Below are 22,203 nucleotides of genomic sequence, written 5' to 3' on the forward strand. Positions count from 1 at the left end.
TGAAACAAGAATGTAAGATGATTTCTGATAAAAACGTAACATGATCAGTATGCATTTCAGGTACCCATTGCTCCGAAGAAACGGAAAGTCGGAAACATAAAATAAGCACAATCCCCATTCAGTTCATCAAATCTGGTATCACCAACGAAGTTACATACGACAGCCAGCGAATTATTGAAAATTGGCCAGAACCATCTGCAGCTCATCACAATTGAAACATGGAAGAAATCAACCTTTAACTGTAACGAGAAGGCAAACAATGATAAACACAGCCAAGATACTCGATCCTTCTACTGATATATAAAAAAATAAAAAAAATAAAAGCTTTTCTTTTGAAGGAAAAGCCCGTAGGCCAAAAAAACAGCTTTGGACCCGGTGTTTTTAGTTAATGATATGGGCATACAACATCAGACAAGACAACCCAATTCATGGTCTGGAGGCATGACCTACTTTATGGTTGCCTAACCACTGTTCTCGCACCATAACAAAAGACATGGTTACAACACTAGTCAATACAAGTGGTCTGGCAAAATATGAAGTAGCATCAGAAGCAACCTACAAGGCAGAAAATTTGAAACTGATGTTATGTCCCAGTTAATATTCTGTGGTAGATAATCCAATATAACCCAGTATGAAGTTGAGTGATTATTATTCAGTACAAACTGATAAAAAAAGTAGTATTAGCATTTAATTATTCATATCTACTTCGGTAATAAAACCAAACCAAAGTTCCCAACCTCTCTACGCTCTTCGCTAATATTTGCATGTAGTTTAGGCTACTTTCAAGTAAAAATTTTAAATTTTGAGCGACCTTAGCATATATGGCCGCTGCTTATTTAATGAGCAAACACCTGGGTCTAGAGCTAAATGATCTGTACAACAGTTTGTATTTAGAGACCAGGATCCACCATCTGATGGGTCATACCATGGAGATTAACCGAAGTTACCAAACAAAATCAGCTTACAACGTGATGCAAAACTCTATCACAACCAATACTATGAATTACGGAGCAACTGTGTTTGCAGTAAAGGGCTCAAACTGCAAATCTCCTGGAGCGCCAAATCAAGATTCCATTATTGATTTTATAAACATTGAAAACATTGGATATTCTGGAGAGAGTATTTCTAAGGATACAGGACTTCTTATTAATAAGTCAATATTCCTTATAAAAGATTTAATTGAACATAAAATTCAACCTTGTTTCTGGTGAAAGGTTTATCTTATGATATGTGAAACTTGACGCATAGGAGGATAAGAATATAGATCCAGATATTCAATGATAAACCCTCAAAAATCAACCACACCCATTTTATCCTGTTGAGCAGCAGACCATTACCCAAATTTTGTTGCAACTTGTGCCATACTAATAATAGATCTTAATTCTTATATCTCATAGTATAAATAATGTTATATATTAAAGTTGATCTTTATGCCATGTGTCAAGGTTTTCAGATAGGAGTTGCTGTAACAAATGAGGAACATGTAAACTAATCATCCCTGGATAAAAATTTTGACGAGTACAAATATTTTTTCTATGCATGGCATATAAATAAACACAAACATACACATGGAGAGAGAAAGACTCATACTTCTGAATTTAGACTTTCAGAGCAGCTTTGTGAACCATGGTTTCCTTGTGGATTTGGTGGCAACTCTTCTCAACAAGATCAAGCAGCTTCTCCAAGTTCATTGCCCATGAATTGAGAATGTCATTGCTGTCCTTTGCTGTTTGGAAGCAGACTGTTCCCATTGGCCTATCAATCTTTGCAACCAGAGACTTGGAGACAACCATATCTGATAGGTGCTTCTCAGCTTCCTGACATGCAGTTGAAGAGATTCTAAGATGAACCAAGCTGTTATGGAACTCTTAATTACTAATGCTCACTAATGCAATCACTAATATGTTATAACAGGTTATAGTACCAAATCCATATTCCTTCCTTTCTTGGTTCTTTTTTTTAATGAAATAATGTTGTAGTTAAATGAAAAGAAGATACAAGGTGTCCAAAAAGTAAAAGGGGGACTGGCCAATACAACCACCTATTGGCCACCATGTACACTCTTCAACTATCTTGAGAAGGTGCATTTAGGAATATGCTATGATTGGAAAATATAATATAAGAGAACATTTTATAGGAATCCCTATAATACTTTTCACTCCTTATGGAACAGATTTGGGAATCATGAAACAAACACATGTTCATAAATCAGTGTAGCAAAGATGAGGATTGACATTGAAGTTGGTAAAATTGATAAAAGCCCCACCCTAAATCTGGAACTAGCTGGTATTGGAGGGTTATTCTATAAAGGAGATGGTAGCAAGATTCAAAATATCATTATGTATTGGGCCATATCAGCAGATACGTATCGTTTTGGGACCTTCCTGATACACCCCTACAGGGGGTGTTTCGGGTCAGTGAGTGGTTCAGGGAGTAGACCGGCCTTAAACCGGCCCATCTGAACCAGATTTGAAAAATAAAATAAAATAAAAGAAAGAAAACATTACAGATACTGGCATTAGGGCGTATCACCCTGTATCAATATTTTGAACCTTGGATGGTAGTGTCTTTTTGGCCATTACTGGTCCTGTTGGAGATGTGGACTCATAGGAAACAGTGGTGAAGACCCTTCTGTCAGCCTCTTTGATATGTTACTGATGAAAATAAAAGGTACTCTCTCATGCTATTGAAGACAATTTACTATATGTTATTGGATGATATCAGAGAGAGAAAATGTGGGGCAAAATGGCTTGCTCACTGCCTCAATAAAATAAGGTTAGCTAAGCCAAGTAAGATGGTTTCTTATGCCAATTCAAAACTAGCAAGTGCACCAATTAGGATGTCATGCAATGCTGTATAAGGAAAGGAGTTAGGCCAAGATGGACTAATATTTGAGTATATGAACCAATTAGGATGTCATTCCGAGTGTGACGCAGGTAGCTGGTATGGCTGCATAGAGATTGGCTCACGACACAGTTTTTGTTCTATCTTCATTTGTTGTTATTCGAAATTGATAGAAGTTATTTTCAAAGTACTTTAAGAAGATGAACCCTTCAAAAGTTGAAAACAAGCATGTTGTTGAATCCGGACAGGTTCTGGGAGCCTCTGTAGACTCTCTACTGGCTATGACCACAGTCAAGTTAGATGGAAATAATTATCTGGTTTGGTCACAATCAATAAAAATTCATATATGCAGTAGAGGCAAATGGGGTTTTATCTCCGGGAGCAAAAAGGCTCATTCGGAAGATGATCCATCATATGAAAAATGGATGCAAGAAAATTATACTGTTATTAGATGGCTTATGAACTCAATGCAACCGTAGATTAGTCACACTATTTGTGGATGAATTCAGCAAAGGAAATTTGGGATAGTGTTGCTAAAACCCATTCCCAGAAATTAAATGTGGCCAGGGCTTACAAGCTGAAGAGTGATGTGAAGAATTTGAGATAGGGGGAGAAACCTTTAGCTGTTTATTTCTCAATACTGAAGTCTTTATGGCAAGAAATTGATTTGATAGAAGTTGTAGCCTGGGACACCACTAATGATGCTGAGACCTATAGGAAATTTGTTGAGAGAAACAGGGTGTTTGAGTTTTTGACAGGGCTGAATCCAGAGTATGACATCACAAAGCAAAATATTTTATCCAAGGATAGTGTTTCACTGTCTCAAGCCTATGCCTTGGTAAGTAGTAAAGAAAGCAAGAGACTTGTCCAAGTTCAAGTGGCTGGTCTAAATGATCACTTTGCTAATATGGGAGTGAAACCCATGGGAGTTGTAGGGACTCCAAGTAGCTCATGCAAGAAAGAAATTATTTGCGAGTACTATAAGAAGCCAAAACACACTACAGACAAGTGTTGGAAATTGCATCCCGAGCTTCTTCCTCTTCGGTTTCAAAAGAAGAGATGACTGCTAGTGAGGAAGAGATGACTGCTAGTGAGCAGTTAGCAGCTACAAAGGCAGAGTATGAAAAGTTTGGAAGGATGATCAGTCACCTAGAGGGTGTGGCCTCTTCTTCCAACCCTCCAGGAAATTCAACATCTTCTACACTTGCTCATTCAGGTACACGGGCTTTTGCCAATCATGCAACTATTTCAGGTAATCGTAGGATCCCTTGGATTATTGATTCTAGTGCTTTTGATCATATGACCAGCCTTTCCACTTTGTTTGTTTCTTATGATTTACTTCCTAGCCGTGACAAAATCACCTTAACCAATGGCTCTCTTGCCCTTATCTCCGACAAGGGAACCATCAAGGCTACAGATTCCTTGGGTACTTCCTTATGCTCTTCATGTACCCAAGCTAAATACAAATTTGTTATCTGTAAATAGCCTAACTAAGTCATTAAACTGTTGTGTAACCTTCTTTCCTTCCTATTGTGTTTTTCAGGATCTAGAGTCTCAGAAAGTGATTGGGAGTGGTCATGAGGCAAATGGAATATATCTATTGGACACTCCTAGACAGAGCCATGGACAACTTGGAAAAGCTGCTTTTGGGTCTACATCTACAGAGTCCATCAGTCGAGTCATGTTATGTCATTTTCGTTTTTTCTTTTTCTGCATCAAGTCATTTATTCCCAAAACTGTTTAAGGGAATTAGTTTGTCCAGTCTTCATTGTGAGTTGTGTGAATTGTCAAAACATCGTAGAAGCAGTTATCCTTTGAGTAATAAAAGATCTTCTCCATTTCATATTGTGCACTCTGATGTGTGGGGGCCTTACCACTTACCTTCCATGGGTGGCTACAAATATTTTATCTTGTTCACCGATGACTTTTCTCGGTTCACTTGGATATTTTTGATGAAATCCCATGATGAAGTTCCCAAACTTGTGAGGCAATTCCATGAATTTGTTCTAACCCAATTTGATACCAAAATTAAAATTTTCAGATCCAACAATGCAAAAGAATATTTTGAGAAAAACTTGACCTACTATCTCACTGATTTGGGGGTTATTCACCAAAGCTCTTGTGTTAGGACCCCAGAGCAAAATAGAGTTGATGAAAGAAAAAATCGGCATATTGTTGAAGTTGCAAGAAAAAATTGGCATATTGTTGAAGTCATTAAACTGTTGTGTAACCTTACATGTCCCTACAAAATTTTGGGGTGATGCCATTCTCACTGCAACCTACCTAATCAACCGTATGCCATCCAGAGTTTTGGGGTTTAAGTCTCCCTTCAGTCTTCTTCATTCGGGCAAGGATCTTTTTCCTATTCCTCTCCGTGTCTTTGGTTGCACTTGTTATGTACATATCCCAAGTGTCCAGAGACATAAATTGAACCAAAAGCCCACAAGTGTATCTTCCTTAGTTATTCCCCCACACAAAAGGGTTATTGTTATTTTGATCCGAAGACTGACACTCGGTATGTCTCAATGGATGTCACCTTTGATGAGCTCTCTTCCTTTTATGATTCTTCTCAGGAGAGGCATTGTCCAAAAGGGGAGAATTTGTCACAATTGTTTGCTCTCCCCCTTCCTGTCTCAATTGAGTCTTCTGTTGAGAATCTTTCTCCTTCAAATGAGTCAAGGGAGGATCAGTCATTTCATTCTCATTCCAGTGTTCCTACCCTCATCCTTTACCTCCTCGTCCTCTTTTTAATCCTAGGTTGTACCAACAACAGAGAACAAAAGTGAACAGATTGTTTCCCCTACAGCACATGAGCCTCCTACACTTCTAGTCACAGAAGAGACAACAAATACTAATACAACCCCTTTGGAGTCATCCTTTCTAGACCTTGATATCCCTATTGATATTAGGAAAGGAAAAATGAAGTGTAGTACACGTTGCATTTCCAAACACCTTTCTTATAGTTTGCTCTCTCTTTCATATTTTGGTTACCTTTCTTCTGTTGCTTCTAATTGATGCGCTTAAAACTACACTAGCAAGTGAACTAGTTGCTCAAGTAATATACTAATGAGTAATTTAAGTATCATTCCCGTGAGGATTAATCCAACAACTACTAGTACTTAATCTACCTTATGTTATCTGATAATCTGAAAATTAATTAATTAATTCCTAATTAACTAACTATCCTAATTGCTCTCAAATTGAATCACCCTAACTAAATAGAGAAAGCACTCACGAAAGCTCAATTAATCTCAAATTCAATTCCGTAACTATCTTATTAAAATATCCAACTGATGTGAATTTCAGTTATGGGTTGGCGATTTCCTTATTGTCATGAACAGCCTCTTTCGAGCACATGCCCATCTATCTATCATGTAATAACCCCTATATCTCTATCAAGGGTTTAATTAATGTAGATGCATTAATGACAAGAAAATCGAATGACATCAGCTCCTGCTGAATGAATGCCAAACGAATCATGTAAATTATCTCTAAGGTACATTCAATTCGTTCCCTTGATCAATTAGTCCAATTACCTAAACCCTTTCTCAAGTAATCTAAGTAATCTCATGAAATAAAAGCAAATTGGCCGAAATTACTCTTAACATTAAAAACCCTAATCAAGGAATCCCAATAACTAAATAATCATCAATCGAATTAAATTAAAAGAGTAATTACATAACTGAAATAAAATCAATCATAATCTTCATTGAAGAAAGAATGAAAACTACACAAAAGAAAAACCTAGTTGAACATGGATTTGCGAAATCCTTGAATTAAAGAAGACAACCTAAAATTCCTTGCATTGAAGTCCCGATCTTCTCTCCAATTCTCCTTCGAAAGCCTAGTAGTCCTTCTCCCAACGCTTCCCCTTTGGTTCTTGTCAAAAGAAATCGAGAGCCCCATTTTCTTCCTTCCCTTCGCTTTTATACTCTTTCTTGTAGCTTTAGAGTCCTACTCTTACTCAAACTCTGCTAATTTAGTCGCCCAGTGGAGCCCTCCAAATAGCATACGGCTGTGTCTTTTTTTCTACTCAGGCCGAAGTGCTTCCTTGATAAGATATGGCCATGTTTTCATGCTCTATCACCCCAAAACTGTTCCAAACTCTTATTTTCCTAAAATTAAGCTCATTTAGGGTAAGAACCATTAAAATGTATCCATAAAAACCATATATGAGGCAAAAAAAAGTGTGTACAATCCCAAGTCTGTGTCAGAAGCTCTTACTATTCCAAAACGAAGAGATGCTATGAGAACAAAAATTGATGCCCTGCACAAGAATGACACTTGGGACGTGGTTGATTTACCTAAAGGGAAGGATCCAATAGGTTGTAAGTGGGTTTTTACCATCAAATATCATGTTGATGGCGCCATTGAAAGGTACAAGGCTAGGCTGGTTGTAAAAGGTTATATACAAACATATGGGATTGATTATCTAGAGACCTTTGCTCTTGTTGCCAAGATGACTTTTATGAGAGTTCTGCTATCTCTGACTGCACACTCAAACTGGCCACTTTATCAGCTAGATGTAAAGAATGCATTTTTAAATGGAGAGTTACATGAGGAGGTCTATATGTTTCATCCTCCAATGATGTATGGAACAGATATGAAAGGGAATGTCTCCAGGCTGAAGAAATCTCTTTATGGACTTAAACAGTCCCCTAGGACATGGTTCGAAAGGTTTAGGTTGCCCTTGTTAGCTTTGGCTATGTACAAACAATTTGATCATACCCTCTTTGTGAAGAGGAGAGGATCCTTGGTCGTTTACCTGATTGTGTATGTAGATGATATTGTTGTGATTGGTAATGACGCATCAAAGATTAATGATCTCAAATCTTTCCTTCATACAGAGTTTAAGATCAAAGATCTGGGAGAATTGAGATACTTTCTTGGCATAGAAGTTGCTAGATCCAAAGATGGGATCATTATCTCTCAGAGAAAGTATGTGCTTGATTTGCTCTCTGAAACAAGGAATATTGATGCTAGACCAGTTGCTACTCCTATTGGTATGAGTCATAAACTCTCTGCTCCAGATGGAATATTGTTGAAAGATAAGGGAGTCTTCCAGAGGCTACTTGGAAAACTTCTTTATCTATGCATGACTCGGCCAGACATTGCATATGCTGTCAGTTGCATTAGCCAGTTCATGCATGCTCCTAGGGATACTCGCATGGTAGCAGCAGAGCAGATTCTTTGTTATTTGAAGGGTTCCCCTGGAAAGGGAATTCTATTTGCTAAGCATGGCCAAATGAAACTGGAAGCCTACACAAATGCTGATTGGGCTGGAAACATTGATGACAAAAGATCTACCTCTGGGTACTATAGCTTGGTGGTAGGTAATATTGTCTCTTGGAGAAGCAAGAAACAATCAGTTGTTGCCCGATCTTCAGCAAGTTGAATACAGAGCCATGGCTCATGGAGTTTCTAAACTACTATGGCTTAGATCCTTGATGGAGGAATTGGGTACTGAGCATGATAAGCAAATGATGTTATACTATGATAATCAGGCTACCAGCAACATTGTTCACAATCCAGTGCAACATGACAGAACTAAACATATTGAAGTTGACAAACACTTCATTTGAGAAAGAGTGGCTTCTGGAGAGGTGTGTCTACCTTTCATCATTTCTGAAGGACAGTTAACTGATTTCCTCACCAAGGGTATTCCCAAGGCTAAATTTCAGCATGATACTGGCAAGCTTGGCATGATTGACATCTATGGTCAACTTGAGGGGGAGTGTAGAGAAGATGGGCCGAATGGCCCATAGGCTGTTTATCCTTTTTTATCTTTATGCTCTTTGCTGTAATGGGCCTTAATCTAAGCTTTATTCGTTCTTATGTTATGTTTTTTAATTTTCTGCCCAACTAGGGGCCTCTCTGTAAATTATTGAAGTTTAACTTATGAAATGGAATTAGGGGTGTTAGAGAGAAGGTTATGTTCGAAAATCTCTCTTTGGACTCAAGTTGCCACCACCTTCTTCTTCTCTCTTCTTGGAACTTGATTTCTGCTACTTCCTTTTGATTTTCTGCAACTTTTTAAACATTCTTTTATTTTCAAAAGGTTGTTTTTCTTCTATATTCTAGTTTTTGGTAATAACATGTAAGAATGGAATTCATGAAGCTGATTCCACACTTCACGTAGGTGGCATAAGCAATTGCCTCAAACGCGCCTTTTAAATCACTGATTCATCCTTGTACAAACTTGGGCCAGATCAAAAGACAGATATAGAGAGCCTTTTCAAGTCTACAACATAAGAACAAATTATGGGGACAATAAAAATATATATCCATTAATCAGATACTTAATCTAATTACAATATGCAATCGATTTTTAAGAGACATCTTGGAAAGAACTACTAGTAGCACTTTTCTGAAAAGTTAAAAAAAGGTATGCTACTTACATATTGCATAAAAATCTTAGAACAGAATTTGCAGTAGCACTTCATGATGGCAGAGGACCAATCATGCCCTTAATCCCATAAAAGAGAGATGTGAACACCAAAAACAATATAAATTTTAAATATAAAAGAACCACCTCACCATATACACACTTCCTGTAGCTATGGGAGTAATTAAGCCGAGCCGAGCCGAACTTTGGCATGTCTTGGTTTGACTCGACTAAAACAATACTAGGTTCAAGTTCGAGTTGTGAACTCGAACTGTAATTCCCGATTCAAGCTCGGTTTGATTAAATATTTGATGAGCTCAAGTTTGGCTGGAAAGCTCGAAAATGAATATATTTTTATAATATATAGTACATTCTTGTATTATATATAAATATAAAAATATATTTTACATGAGCCTAACTTTTTATTGGTTGAGCTCGAGCTTGAATAACCAACCAACCTTGCCTTGAGATTCAAACTCAATTAGAATTGAACTTGAATCAAGCCTAATCAAACTTGAGCTTTAAGGAATTGATTAGAGCTCAATTCGGTTGCACCACTACCTACAACCACTGTAGTTACAACACCCCAGGTAGAATAACAATGAACTCCAAGAAGTGGCAGATGCATAAACTATCAAGAAGTATAATGCTCACAATGGTCTCATAAGAGAAGTATCAGGGGAGATTGTATAACACTTGTTAATTTTTATCACAACATAAATGAAAGAAAAATGTTTACAAGAAGAAAGTATATCAATAGCAAACCTGGATAGAGAGGCATAATAGCTCTGCAAGTCTCTTCAACATGATCCTAGAGTAATACTTTGATACGACCAATATGTTCTGAAAGTACACATTACCCAAATAGTTGAAGATCTAAAATTTTAAGGGGAAAACATTAGATAATGCAACTTTGACATGCAAGAAACAATTACATGCTCAATAATCCTTTGTTTAAGATCTTCTGCTGCTTTGTCACCCAAAGAGCCTCCAAGCATATTCTTCTCGTTCTCAAACTCTACCCTATATGTCTCCCATAGGGTTGTCCACTGGATCACCTCCATTGTGACCAGATGTTTCAAGAGCATCCTGAGATGGTAAGCAGGACAGCAGTCAGGCATAAGAAAGACCATAGATGACACAAAACTGAATGATTTTATGAAACAAGGCAGGGAAGGCTTTAAAAGAAGCACCAAGATCACACAAGATATACCTAAATTTTGGAATTTCAGATAGATTCTTATCTTCCAAAGTGGAATTAAGAAGGCTTGTCTGCATTGGATCATGTGGAGACAACACTAAGTACCAGCAAATTTTCCTTAGGACCTGCAAACAAGGAATATTGTCAGGGAACACTGTAGAAGGCACTCAAAAGGCATGTATTTAGGAAAAGTCCTCACTGGTATCCACTGTGCTGGATCTTCTTTCGCAGATGGGATCTCATATATAGCCTTGTAGCTACGACAAATCTCAAGGTAAGCATTGTGATGAGAGTGATACCTGCAAAAGGGCAAAAAAGAACAAAAAAACATTCAAGCAGCTGTTACCATCTTGCAACTCCAAATATAAGTTTGGATCAATAGGTACAACAATTCTTATTGCACAATCAAAATTATAATGCTTGGCTTGAACATAAAAATTTATTATGTTTAACTTCGGCCTTCAGGTATTTACATTGGGGATTTCATTAAGGATGCTAGAGCCTTTTCTTCCATGGTGAACACATTCAGATAGAATATCAAGGACCATGGCCTCCATGTTATAAGGGGGATAGGTTTTAGCAGTCTGGATTATCCTGCTCATGTTTGCTTAAAGGGTTATTATCCAATGTTCAGTCTTGGGAGGGGTGAACTGATGTATACCTAAATCACACAGTCAACCTCATGTTTTACCATTGCACCAATAACAATATTCATCTAGACATAGAGGCACTGATGAGGAAACAACTTTAAAACAGTTCAGTTCTTCAAGGTCGTTTTCTCAAACAGTAATAAGGATTCTTAATCTGATAAAGAAAGGCATTTTCATCTCATAACTAGTAATAAATAAGCAAACTGCTGGAGAATGATAACATGATAAACTTTTCAGGGGAGGAAAATCATACCCAGGGAGAGGTTGAAGCATGAAGTTAAGACATTTCTGGAGATATGTTCCTAAAATTATTAGTGGTCATTAAACTCTAGGATTAAATACCTCCTGCTACATTAGACATTTTAAACTGGTTGAGACTATTCATACCTATTGAAAACCCAGTTTCCCATGCCAGGCTGGTCTGAGCCTAACCCATGATCACCCCTAATGTTATATGGGATGCTAGGCTCTCCAATATGTGGGAGTAAGCCTAGAGATGTGAGGCTTGGTTCCTAAAAAAACAAAAGCACAAACTAGAATTAGAAATATAGAACTATGGGTGTGGTGTTCCACTACCTGGAGGCGTGAGGCATAGTCCAGCATGTAAGAGGTGTAAGCCTCCCAAACACAAGGAGGTGTAAGCCTCCTTAATAGGAGGGGGATAAGGAGGAAGGAGGAGGGGGGGAGGAAGAAAAGGAAGGAGGATCTCTTTTTCCTTTATTTTTTCTTTCCCCTTTTCTTTCCTTCCTTTCCCTTCCGTTTTCTCTTCTTTCTTTTATTTTCTTTCTTCTCCTACTTTCTTTTTCCTTCCCTTCCCTTTCCTTTCCTTTCCATTCCATTCCTTTCTCTTCCTTTTTTTTTCTTTTTTTTTCTTTTTTTTCTGTCTTTTTGTATGAGGTGTGTGTGAGGCACATGAGGCGTACACCTCTAGCATGCCTCATGAAAAAGGCGTATTGAGATGTACACCTCAGAGGTATCAATGCCTTTGGCATACACCTTAGGGTGTTTGGGGCACCTAGGGCATTTTGGAGTGTCTCGCTTGGAGGTGTGCCTCCAAGCGCATACCTTCCATGCCTTTTAAAACATTGATATGTAGAATATATAAATGAATCAACCACCATAAGAACAAGGATTATAATGTGCTAGTAACTTATAAAAACTAATTGCATTCTTACCAATCCTAGAAGACTATTAGGAATCTCTCAATGTAAAACAAAACCTGAATGGGTATTAAAAACCCTAAATATTTAGACAAATCACAAGAACACAAAGAAAAATAAGAATTGGATTGCAGTGAATCTAGTGTGAGGAACTTAAAAAATATAGTTAAAGGATTCCAAAGGGTATCAATGTTGAAAGTTTATTGGGGAAGAGTTGTGTGGTAGGAATAATATGGGAGAACAAGATATTCAGGAGGTGGCAAAAATACTAGGTTGTGAGATTAGGAGTTTGCCTCTAGAGTATCTTGGTATGCCATTGGGGGTAACCCTATGTCAAAGCTTTGGGAAACCAGTAATAGAAAGGTTCACAAAACAGTTAGCTCTTTGGAAGAGGAGTTACATTTCTATGGGAGGAAGAATTACTCTAATTAGATCCACCTTAGCCACCTTGCCTACTTCCTTTCCACTTTTAGAATACCGGTCAGGATTGCAAAGAACTTGGAAAATTATGAGAGATTTATTGTGGGAACCGGGGAGTGAAAGAAGAGATCATCTTATAAAATGGGAGCATGTATGCAAACCTAAAGAATTGGGAAAACTTGGAATTGGGAATCTAACAAAGAGAAATACAGCTCTATTAGGAAAATGGCTCTAGAGATTTCCTTTAAAAAGAGATAGATTGTGGCACAAGGTCATTGGAAGCATTCAAGATACAGCAGAAAAATGGCTGGGATGCAACTTTGGCAACTCATAGTTCTTCAAGATCCCCTGGAAAGCAATAATAGAGATATTACCAACCTTTCTCAGTTTCACTTGGTTTGATGTGGGCAATGGGGAGAGGGTCCTATTTTGGGAAGATCTTTGGGTTGGGGATCTACCACTTAAACAACAATTTCCCTTTTTTCTTTATCCAATTACAAGGTTGAACCCATTTCAAAATTTGGTTTACCATCGCAACTTGGTATAAATTGGGATATTAGGTTTAGGAGAGGTCTAAGAGATTCTGAGCTTGATTCCCTTGTCCTCTTACTATCAAAGTTGGAAAATGTGTTCTTGGACTCTAACTCTCCAAATGGAAGAATTTGGTTCCCTTCACCTGATGGCTTTTTCTCTTGTGCTTCCTTTAACCTTTTGGTCTTGTCAGAGCCTTTGGGGGAAATTTTCTTGGTTAAAGAATTTAGTGTAAACCTATCCCTCTTAAAATACATGCTTTGTGTTGGGAAAATCTCCTTGGGAAGATCAATACTTGGGACTTGCTACAAAAAAGAAGGCCAAATAAATGCCTTTCTCCTCATGTGTGTATCCTTTGCAAGAAAAGTGGTGAGACCCTTCCTCATTTACTTGTTATGGAAATACATTTGTTCTCTCTTTGGTTGCAAATGGGATCCTCCACAGGATGCAATAGGTCTATTAATTTCAGTTTCTTAAGGCAACAGAAAAAGAGAGGAAGACTTATGTGGAGGACATCAAGAGCAGTGCTGATTTGGACTTATGGGAAGAAAGAAATCAAAGAATCTTTAATGAGAAGAGAAAATCAAATGAGGAACTGTTTGAAGCTGTAACAATACAAACAGCACATTGGGTAAAAACTTTGGATCTCTTTCGAGAATTCTCAACAAATGACATAATAAGATCCTGGACTGAAGTGGCACAAACATTACACCTGCAGAAAGTGTGAGAATGGTTTGGAAACCTCCATCTTCTAACAAACTGAAAGCTTCACTTTGATAGTAGTTCATTGGGTAATTCAGGAAGGGCAGGGATAGGAAGTGTTCCTAGAAACCATGGAGTGGTGGTGGCATTATTTTCAGGACCAATTGGCTATGGAGATTCAGTACAAACTGATGTAATGGCTCTCTTACATGGATTAAGGCTTGCTGTACAATTTGGAGCAAGGGAATTGGAAGTGGAAGGAAATTCTTAGTCATATCTTGGTCCAAGAATATCAGATCAACTCCATGAAAATACAGACATGCTTTTTGGGAGATTGACACCTTGGCAAAGAGATTCAATTCCACTTTCTGGTGGATAAGGTCTGTAAATGGAATGGAAGATGTATTGGCAAAGCAAGGAGCTATTAGAGATGGCTTGTTATGGGCTAAATTGTAACCTGATGTATATTGTGATGCTGGGAACTAATTAGCCTTTTTGGATTTCTTTGTAACTGTAACTTGATAAGCTCCTGGGGATGACATCCCTGTCATCATGTTGTACTGCTACAGCTTTCTTTAAATCTAATAAAATAATTTCTCATGCTGGTAAAAAGAAATTCGGCTTTATGATGAGAATCACACTTCAATCAATGCATGAATAATATATTCATAAATATAGCATCCAAAACATGGAGCATGTGGATTACTTTTATGCGTGAGATTCAAGGTTGCCTTGTACTACTTTTTTTTATAGGAAATGATAACTTTCATTAACTAAAAAAAAAACCAGAAATACAATTATCACCTACTAAAGTGTAAGGTGACCCCTGAACATAATTCAAACTACAAAACTGCCCAAAACAAAAACTCCCGATTCACCCCTTGCTTTGCTAGATTGTCAGCTAAAGCATTTGCTGACCTCCTAGTCCAAACAACTTGAGCATCCAGCTCTATTTTAAGGCTCAACAACTCCCTTACAGGTTGTCTAACGGACCAAGTTCCAAACTGATTGATTGCATCCAACTTACTACTAATTCCGAGTCCCCTTCCACTTCTAGCTGTTGAAAGCCCAATTGCTTAGCCAATCTGAGCCCTTGGAGGAGGGCTAACACTTCAGCTCTAAGCGAGTCCCTCAGACCTATTGGACCAGAATACATAGCCAAGATTTTTCCTGTCTCATCTCTAAACACACCCCCTATTCCAGAAGGTCCAGGGTTCCCACAGAGCTGCCATCAAAGTTTAGCTTTACATTATACTACACCGGAGGGGACCAAACCACTTGTATGGTAGGTGATGAAGAAGAGGAGCTTGCTATAATACTCCAGCCTCTAATCAAGTCATCTACAGAAACATCCTTGAACAGGTCAAGAGTTTTCAACCAATGTATTGTCTTGACGGTGATCCCTTCTATGAGTTTAGGCACTAATTTTTCTTTCCCTTGGAAAATCTAATTGTTTCTCTCTTCTCACACTACCCATGAGATAGCTGCCCTTGTTGTTTTCCACATCACCCTTCCCTTCTTTTAGGTTGTCAAAAAAAGCTAGGGTCAAAAAAATTCCACTACACTTGAGGGGGAGTCCACCTGTAGCCAAAGAGAGAGGAGAATCAATCCCATATAAGAGTACTAAAAGGACAAGAAAATAATAGGTGATTCACCGTTTCACTATTCCTCAAGCAAAGACTATAAACGTGTGGGGACAAGCACCAATTTGGTCTTTTTCTTTAAAGCATTTCCAAGGTATTAATTTTTTGGAGAACCACTTCCCAACAAAAAGCCCTTACCTTTGGAGGTACCAGAGCACACCAGACTTCTTTAACAGGAAAGGAGGTAACCGGGTTAGAAAGAAGCACCAAAGCATTTAAAAAGGAAGAACATGAAAAGCAACCTGAAGAAGATTAAGTCCAAATTCTACTATCAGGACAAAACTAGTCCAAAAAAACTGAGCTTAGAAGAGAGAAAAGATCATCTAGCAAACCGACTTCTGAGCCCCTCAAACCTCTCCTTAGGCCTAGATCCCAAGAATCCCTAGAAACATGAAAAGAAGAAACGACTTGAAATTTTTTCAAAGAAAGGGAATATAAGTTCAGGAATCAGTGTACCCAATTTGCACTCCCAATGTTATTAAACTTACATGCCATATGTCCTATTCTAATCATTTAGTGTCTGTTGTGTCTAAGGCATTTGCCCATAAGCTTAATTTTGCATTTAATCCTTTGTTAGTTTCATCAATTAAAACAATGTCATCAGCAAACAACGTGCACCATGGAACCTCCTCTTGAATATGTTTAGTCAATTTATCCATGACCAATGGAAAAAAATAAGTACTAATTGCTGAACTTTAATGAAAACCCCACTTACTTGTAAAATCTGATGTCTTTCCCACATGTGTTCTAACATTGGTTGTCGCACCATCATACATATCATTAATTAGGTCTATATAGCTATTTTGAACCCCTTTCTTTTCACAGACCCACCATATTATCTCTCTAAGAACTTTGTCATATGATTTCTCTAGATAAAAAAACACCATATGGAGATCTCTCTCCAAACTTTTCTATCAATCTTCTCAAAATAAAGACATCTTCCATGGTTGATCTCCTTGGCATAAACCCAAATTGGTTCTCTGATATACTTGTTTCATGCCATACACTTTGCTCAACTATTCTCTCCCAAAGAGTACAACATGGAACAAAATATATACCCAATATAATAAACATAAAATGTTACCTTTTTCTGATCAGAACATAGAAGATAACTTTTCTCTCTCAGCTATATTCTATAAAGAGGCCCTCTATGAATGAAATTGCATTAAAGTTAGGGGCTTAATTCAACTCTTCAAAACCAAGTCTAGCTTGAAAACCATCCCCATTAAGATAATTGGGAAGGGGATTTAGAATCTATGGGACCTTAGAAAATGGAAGACCAAATCAGAATGGCAACCACAACAATCGAATAACTGATGGTAAATTTTCAACTGTGTAGGTTATATTGCAAAAAATAAATAATAAAAACAAACAAAAGGTGAACGGAAGAGTTATGCAAATATCAAACTACCGTATCATTAATTGGTAGTAGATCCTTTTCAATTCCAATAGTGAAGGTATATCAGCAGGAGCCTCTTCAACAACACTATCACCTTCCCTGGGTTTCTTCTTTTCTTTTGAAATATCTGCATCAAAAACACGTGGACTAATCTTCCTTGAGAGGATCTGTGCACGAACATAATCCTGACGGTCTAAGCATAAACGGACCTGGAAAATGTTTGAGTTTCAGCAAGCCAGTTTGCAAGGTATGCCCAAAAAATATTAACAAATTCTCATAATGATTTTTAGTGTACTTGCTCAAGGATAAATGCTATCTTCTCTGTTTTTGCCATTGCTCCAAATGTTTCCACCTGTAATGCAAATTAAAAGTGTAAGGGGATTGAGAATACAAGCTGCTCTATATGGATCGAGTTCTTGTCTATTCATGTATTCAAATGAGCAGAAAACACCAAACACCACCTGGAGTACCAAACAACACTTACAGCAATTTCTTGCATCAAATCAGCAGCTTCAGCAATAAGTCCTTGTTCTTCCTTAATTTTTGCAAGCTTCTTGATCAATCGTGCCCTCTCTATTTCTACATATATCTAGAGAACAGTACAGACAACTAATTATATATCTTAAAAACAAAGAGGGATCACAAAAAGGATAAGACAAAGTAAGGAAATTCTAGCTTTATTTGTTCACCTTCCCAGCAGATACACTGTTTAGTGTTTTGATGAGTTCTACACGAGTTTTAATATCAGGAGTCTCAACGATATATTGCATTGCCTGCTGGACCATTGCAGTTACTGCCTGTGTGAAAACAATAGTGTGAATGATTGAAGCAAACCAATTATACCAACCATGTCTAAACAAGGATCTCCTGTGACAATAGCACTTCATATAATGTTAAAGGGTGGGGCATTACCCACCCAGGGTTTTGGGAGAGGTGAACCAGATATCGACCTAAAACAAATCCACGTTCTCAATTCTCATGCTTCTTATCCTAATGTTTTACAATTTCTGTCACCAAGCAAGACCCTAGCACTATGGCTAACATAAGATTTCTAAACATAAAAAAGTTGGCAAGATATATTGTAGCATATCATTAAGCATCAAAGATTGGAATAACCATGCTAGCCAAACCTCCTCAAGAAAGAACAATCAAGGATAAATATCATTGATCGCGTATAATTCAAGACATTGATATTTTGGAGAGATTTTTTCAACATAACCTTTGAATACGGTTCAATTTTCAACTTTCAACAAGTTGATAATAGCAATATCCTAGCATGGCATCTGAACATCATGTTAAACAAGGAGACAACAACAACCAATGAAGACCACTCAGCCTGCATTACTAACTCTCTCCTCTCTGAAGAATGTAAGGTAAGGAGACCTTTCCACTCCCTTTCAAAATTCAAACTGTTGTTAATTTGACCGTTTTGTATCGTCATTGTGATTCCAAACTATCTTCCTTATGTCGCAAAGTTGTTACTTTTTTCCTCTACCCAGTAAGGACAAAATGCTAAAGTTTGCAGATAGACAGATAATATTCATAAAAAGAGTTAAACTCAGGCGCATAAATTTTCTCAAGGATGGGTCAAATTTTGGGCAAGGACGTTAGGTTCAAAGTTTCAAATTGCAAAAACAGTTAAAGAATTTGTGACCTATCCGTCGTCTCTTCGTCCATAAGAAGCTACAAAATCTCATAATGCAGTTCTGTTTTTCAAGTTTCCTTTACCTGTTTAAGCTGACCTCTACGCTTTGACAGAAGAACGATCTGGTCGTTGAGCGTCTTCCATGCTCGAGCCTGAAAGCAAAGTTCCAGGATGTCGACAACAGCTTTCTTTGTTCCAGCAACATCCCCAGCAAGTCTCATCTGCTTCTCCACATTCAACAGAGACTCTATAGAGGCATCTAGGTTACCTCCTCCTTCCTGCAAAGAAAACCACAACACAAAAAATGTTGCAATCAAACTGAACCGGGAAAAATAATGCAACTCAAAATCTGTTGAAGCAAAAAAAGAACTAAATTGAAACTCACCATTGCTTCAGTCAATTCAGACCTGCAATGCCAGCGAAAGAAAAAGGAAAAAAAAAAAGAAAAAAAAAACTATGAGCGAAAAAATGAGACGAATTCGGAATATTTAAAAGCCCTAAAGGGAGGGATAAGAATACGAAACCGGGGAAAGCGAGATTTGGAGCTCTGAACTCGAAGGAGTGATTCTAAGCTCCACCAGAAGAGAGGGAGGTCGAACGGGAATAGCAATAACCCCTCCGGCAAGAATTCCCCAACTTTTTCCAGAGAAATTTGGGGAGAAGAACTTTATATAGTTTAGGGACTTCCGTACTATTATATTTAAGGTTCTATTCGTACGTTCGATCGTTGATACAGAATCCGGTTATTGATCCAAATCGTCGAATTAGTGGATTAGACAATCAAACGGATGGAATCGAATAGGATATAGGATATAGTTAAATGAATAAATCCAAATGTTATTCGTTTATATTCGAATTCGAATAATATGTTATCCATCGCATTTTTTTCGGATTCAAACAGAAAAAATATGGGAACCGAATCGAATTGCATTATGGGTAAAATATAAAAACCTCATGGAGGCTTCTCACAATCATGAAAACCTGAGGGGAGGTTTCATTTTAACAAAAACCTCCCCTGTTACCTCTTTCATTATTGTCTCAATTCATTACCAAACATTATTTTTGAAGTTACAAAATTGTGTTAAGGCATGCTTCAACATAATTCAAAATGCCAATATTTTTGGCCGTCACAATAAATAGTAGGATATTTCAAAACTATAGAGGATGTTTTTGTTAAAATGAAATTTGAGAAGAGTTTTTTATGATTGTCAAAACGTAAGAGGAGGTTTTTATATTTTACCCTATATAATAATGAACTAAAATGACTTTCATTTTATATTTTCATCAACAACACGAATGAAAATGACTAGGGGTGCAAGTCAAGCGGATTAGAACAAGTTTATGGTCAATCCAAGCTCAATCCTAAGATTAAGACCTAAGGTCAACATGATCTTTCCAACTCGAGCCTAGCCCACATTGTAATTTGATGCACTTGAGTTAGGCTTGCAATCAAGTCGGGCTCAATTTGGTCAATGAATATGTTCTAAAAGTATACGTGTATGCATTCATGCAACACTACAAAAAAAAAGTGTTTTTAGAAGCAGCTGTAGAGGTGATTATAGGTCGACTACCTCTAATAATAATAATAATAATAATAATAATAATAATAATAATAATAATAATAATAATAATATAGTGATAGTCATTTGAAACTTCTACTAAAAACAACACCGATTGCTTCTAGGGGTGTTCACGAGTCGGGTTGTGTTGGTTTATTGGGGTTTTCCCAACCGACTCGACCTAGTCGGGTTACCTGAGGTGGAAACCGAAACCGACCCACTGATAGGCCGAACCGACCTGGTCGGTTTGAGTTGGGTTGGGTCAGTTTCGGTTTTGCTCCTGTACAAAAGGACACTTAATTGAATTCTAATTGTAATTGCCTAATGGGTTGCCTATTTGGTGTAAAAGATTATAGAAAGTTAGAAACTATGATAGATTGTCTATTCTAATTGTAATTGCCTAATGGGCCTTCTAGTTCTAGTAGAAGACTAGTTATAGTTAAGTAGGAAACTACTCAAACTAGGAACTACCGAACTAGTAGAAGACTAGTTCGGTTCGGGTCGGGTTGGTTTCGATTTTCACACAAGAAAACCAAAACCGACCCGATATATCGGTTTATATATTTTCCCAACCCGAAACCGACTGGTACTGATGAAAACCCGGCCAACTTGGGTTGGGTTGGTCAGTTTGGTCGGGTTGGGCATTCTTATGAACAGCCCTAATTGCTTCTATGAGGTGCCAAAATTGAGCTATGTACCCTTTTCATCTCTCCACAAACTATTTTCTCATTTTTCTTCCTCTTCTCTCTCTCTCTCTCTCTCTCTCTCTCTCTCTCTCTCTCTCTCTCTCTTTCTCTCTTCAGTCTCTCTCTGTCATATCTCGTTTTCGAATTTTTTACTACCAAACGGTGACTAGAGAACAAAATTGGAATTAACAAGTGAGACTTTCTCTCTTTCTCTGTTTATTCTAAGTTCTAGAACTAATTCAGCTAGTGGTTGTAGTGATTGTAGCAATTGATCGTTAAACAAATAAGAAAATAGGGAAAATGATATTAATGGTAGTAAATGACCTAAGCTCAAAAACTTGCTAAAACAATGGTACTTGAAATCCATTGGTACATTCGATCCATTGAACTCAAAATTTCAATTTCGTAGCTTTGCACAACATTACCATGGTGTTGGGATCTCGGAATACAATAATTAGTGTTGATTTGACATCTCTGGGACATTCTGAATCTTTTTTTTTTTGCTTTAGATGTCCAATTCTTGATCTCTGTCTACTTTCTTAGTTATATCAAGGTGCTTGATATAACTATGATTTGCACACACAACCATTGTTGACTACTTGTTTCATGGGTCACTGCACACTCTACATCCTATTCTGATTGACGTTTGTGGAAGGAGAAATTAGCTCATGGCTTGATTCTCATTTCAGTCTTAGATTGATGCCTGGTTTCTTCTAAATAGGTAAGTGAAGTTTTCTTAGTATCCACTTTGAACCTGTGTTTAGCTTACCTCTGCTTTTTTCTCCTATTACTTATTGTATTTTTTTCCCTCATGTTTTCTGTGTTCACTTTTCATCTGACCTAAGATTTTAAGTTTTAGTAATAAGTCCTTTCAATTATTATTTTTTTGGTTTTGAGTCCTACTTTTCAGCATGTCCACCTAAAGCATTCACGAGGTTCCACTTATTTTAATTCTCAAGTCACCGCTTTCCCTAATCTTATTCCTTTAAGATAACTAATCTTATTCCTAAGACTAATGAATAAGAAAATAAATTTGAATGATCTTGAAATTACTAAAATCCAAAACGCATAGAAATTACAAAATTGACACTGGTTCAAGAATATGAAGAAACTATGTTTCTTCTTCCATGGATTTGTCCATTGCTTCCATTTCTACTTTATTGACCCTCCCCTATTTGAAAATTTTCAGCTCAATAGGTTCAATGTGATGATCTTTAAAATTTTCAACACTTGGGCTTGTATTGAAAGATCTCAAGAATTTTGTTCATGATAGGCTTATCATTCAATATTATCAAGCCATTTTTTTTATTATTAACTAGCAGTTTTGGCTTATCTAATTGTCGTTATGATGTATTAAAACAAATTGTATATATGAACA

The 22,203-nt window shown here is 37.3% G+C and overlaps 1 protein-coding gene across 2 annotated transcripts; it reads right to left on the reverse strand.

Moving 5' to 3' along the window:
* LOC148876298 (26S proteasome non-ATPase regulatory subunit 12 homolog A-like) lies at positions 1-19,497 on the reverse strand. Of its 2 annotated transcripts, none has more exons than XM_088966519.1 (13): positions 19,105-19,497; positions 18,966-18,987; positions 18,664-18,858; positions 17,625-17,732; positions 17,420-17,524; positions 17,231-17,287; positions 16,948-17,144; positions 10,630-10,729; positions 10,443-10,555; positions 10,165-10,318; positions 9,995-10,072; positions 1,591-1,817; positions 1-195 (listed from the first exon to the last, which is right to left on the reverse strand). In XM_088966519.1, the coding sequence occupies exons 2-12, from the start codon at positions 18,966-18,968 to the stop codon at positions 1,599-1,601; spliced, it is 1,329 nt and encodes a 442-aa protein (XP_088822645.1). In that variant the 5' UTR covers positions 18,969-18,987; positions 19,105-19,497; the 3' UTR covers positions 1-195; positions 1,591-1,598. The 2 variants fall into 2 exon arrangements, with proteins under 2 accessions (XP_088822645.1, XP_088822644.1); XM_088966518.1 differs by lacking the exon at positions 1-195 and adding an exon at positions 212-555.
* Positions 19,498-22,203: the final 2,706 nt, after the last annotated feature.

Source organism: Nelumbo lutea, chromosome 1, assembly GCF_056320005.1.
Source record: "Nelumbo lutea isolate HS-2025 chromosome 1, American lotus-T2T, whole genome shotgun sequence".
Lineage (NCBI taxonomy): Eukaryota > Viridiplantae > Streptophyta > Magnoliopsida > Proteales > Nelumbonaceae > Nelumbo > Nelumbo lutea.

Bases quoted from the DNA above. Each gene is read 5' to 3' on its own strand.
- LOC148876298 (XM_088966519.1), bottom strand. The intron at 17,525-17,624 runs GTGAACAAATAA...ACTGTTCTCTAG, and splicing joins ACAGTGTATCTGCTGGGAAG to ATATATGTAGAAATAGAGAG. The intron at 10,730-16,947 runs GTAGTTTGATAT...GCCCTTTTGCAG, and splicing joins TACTACCAATTAATGATACG to GTATCACTCTCATCACAATG.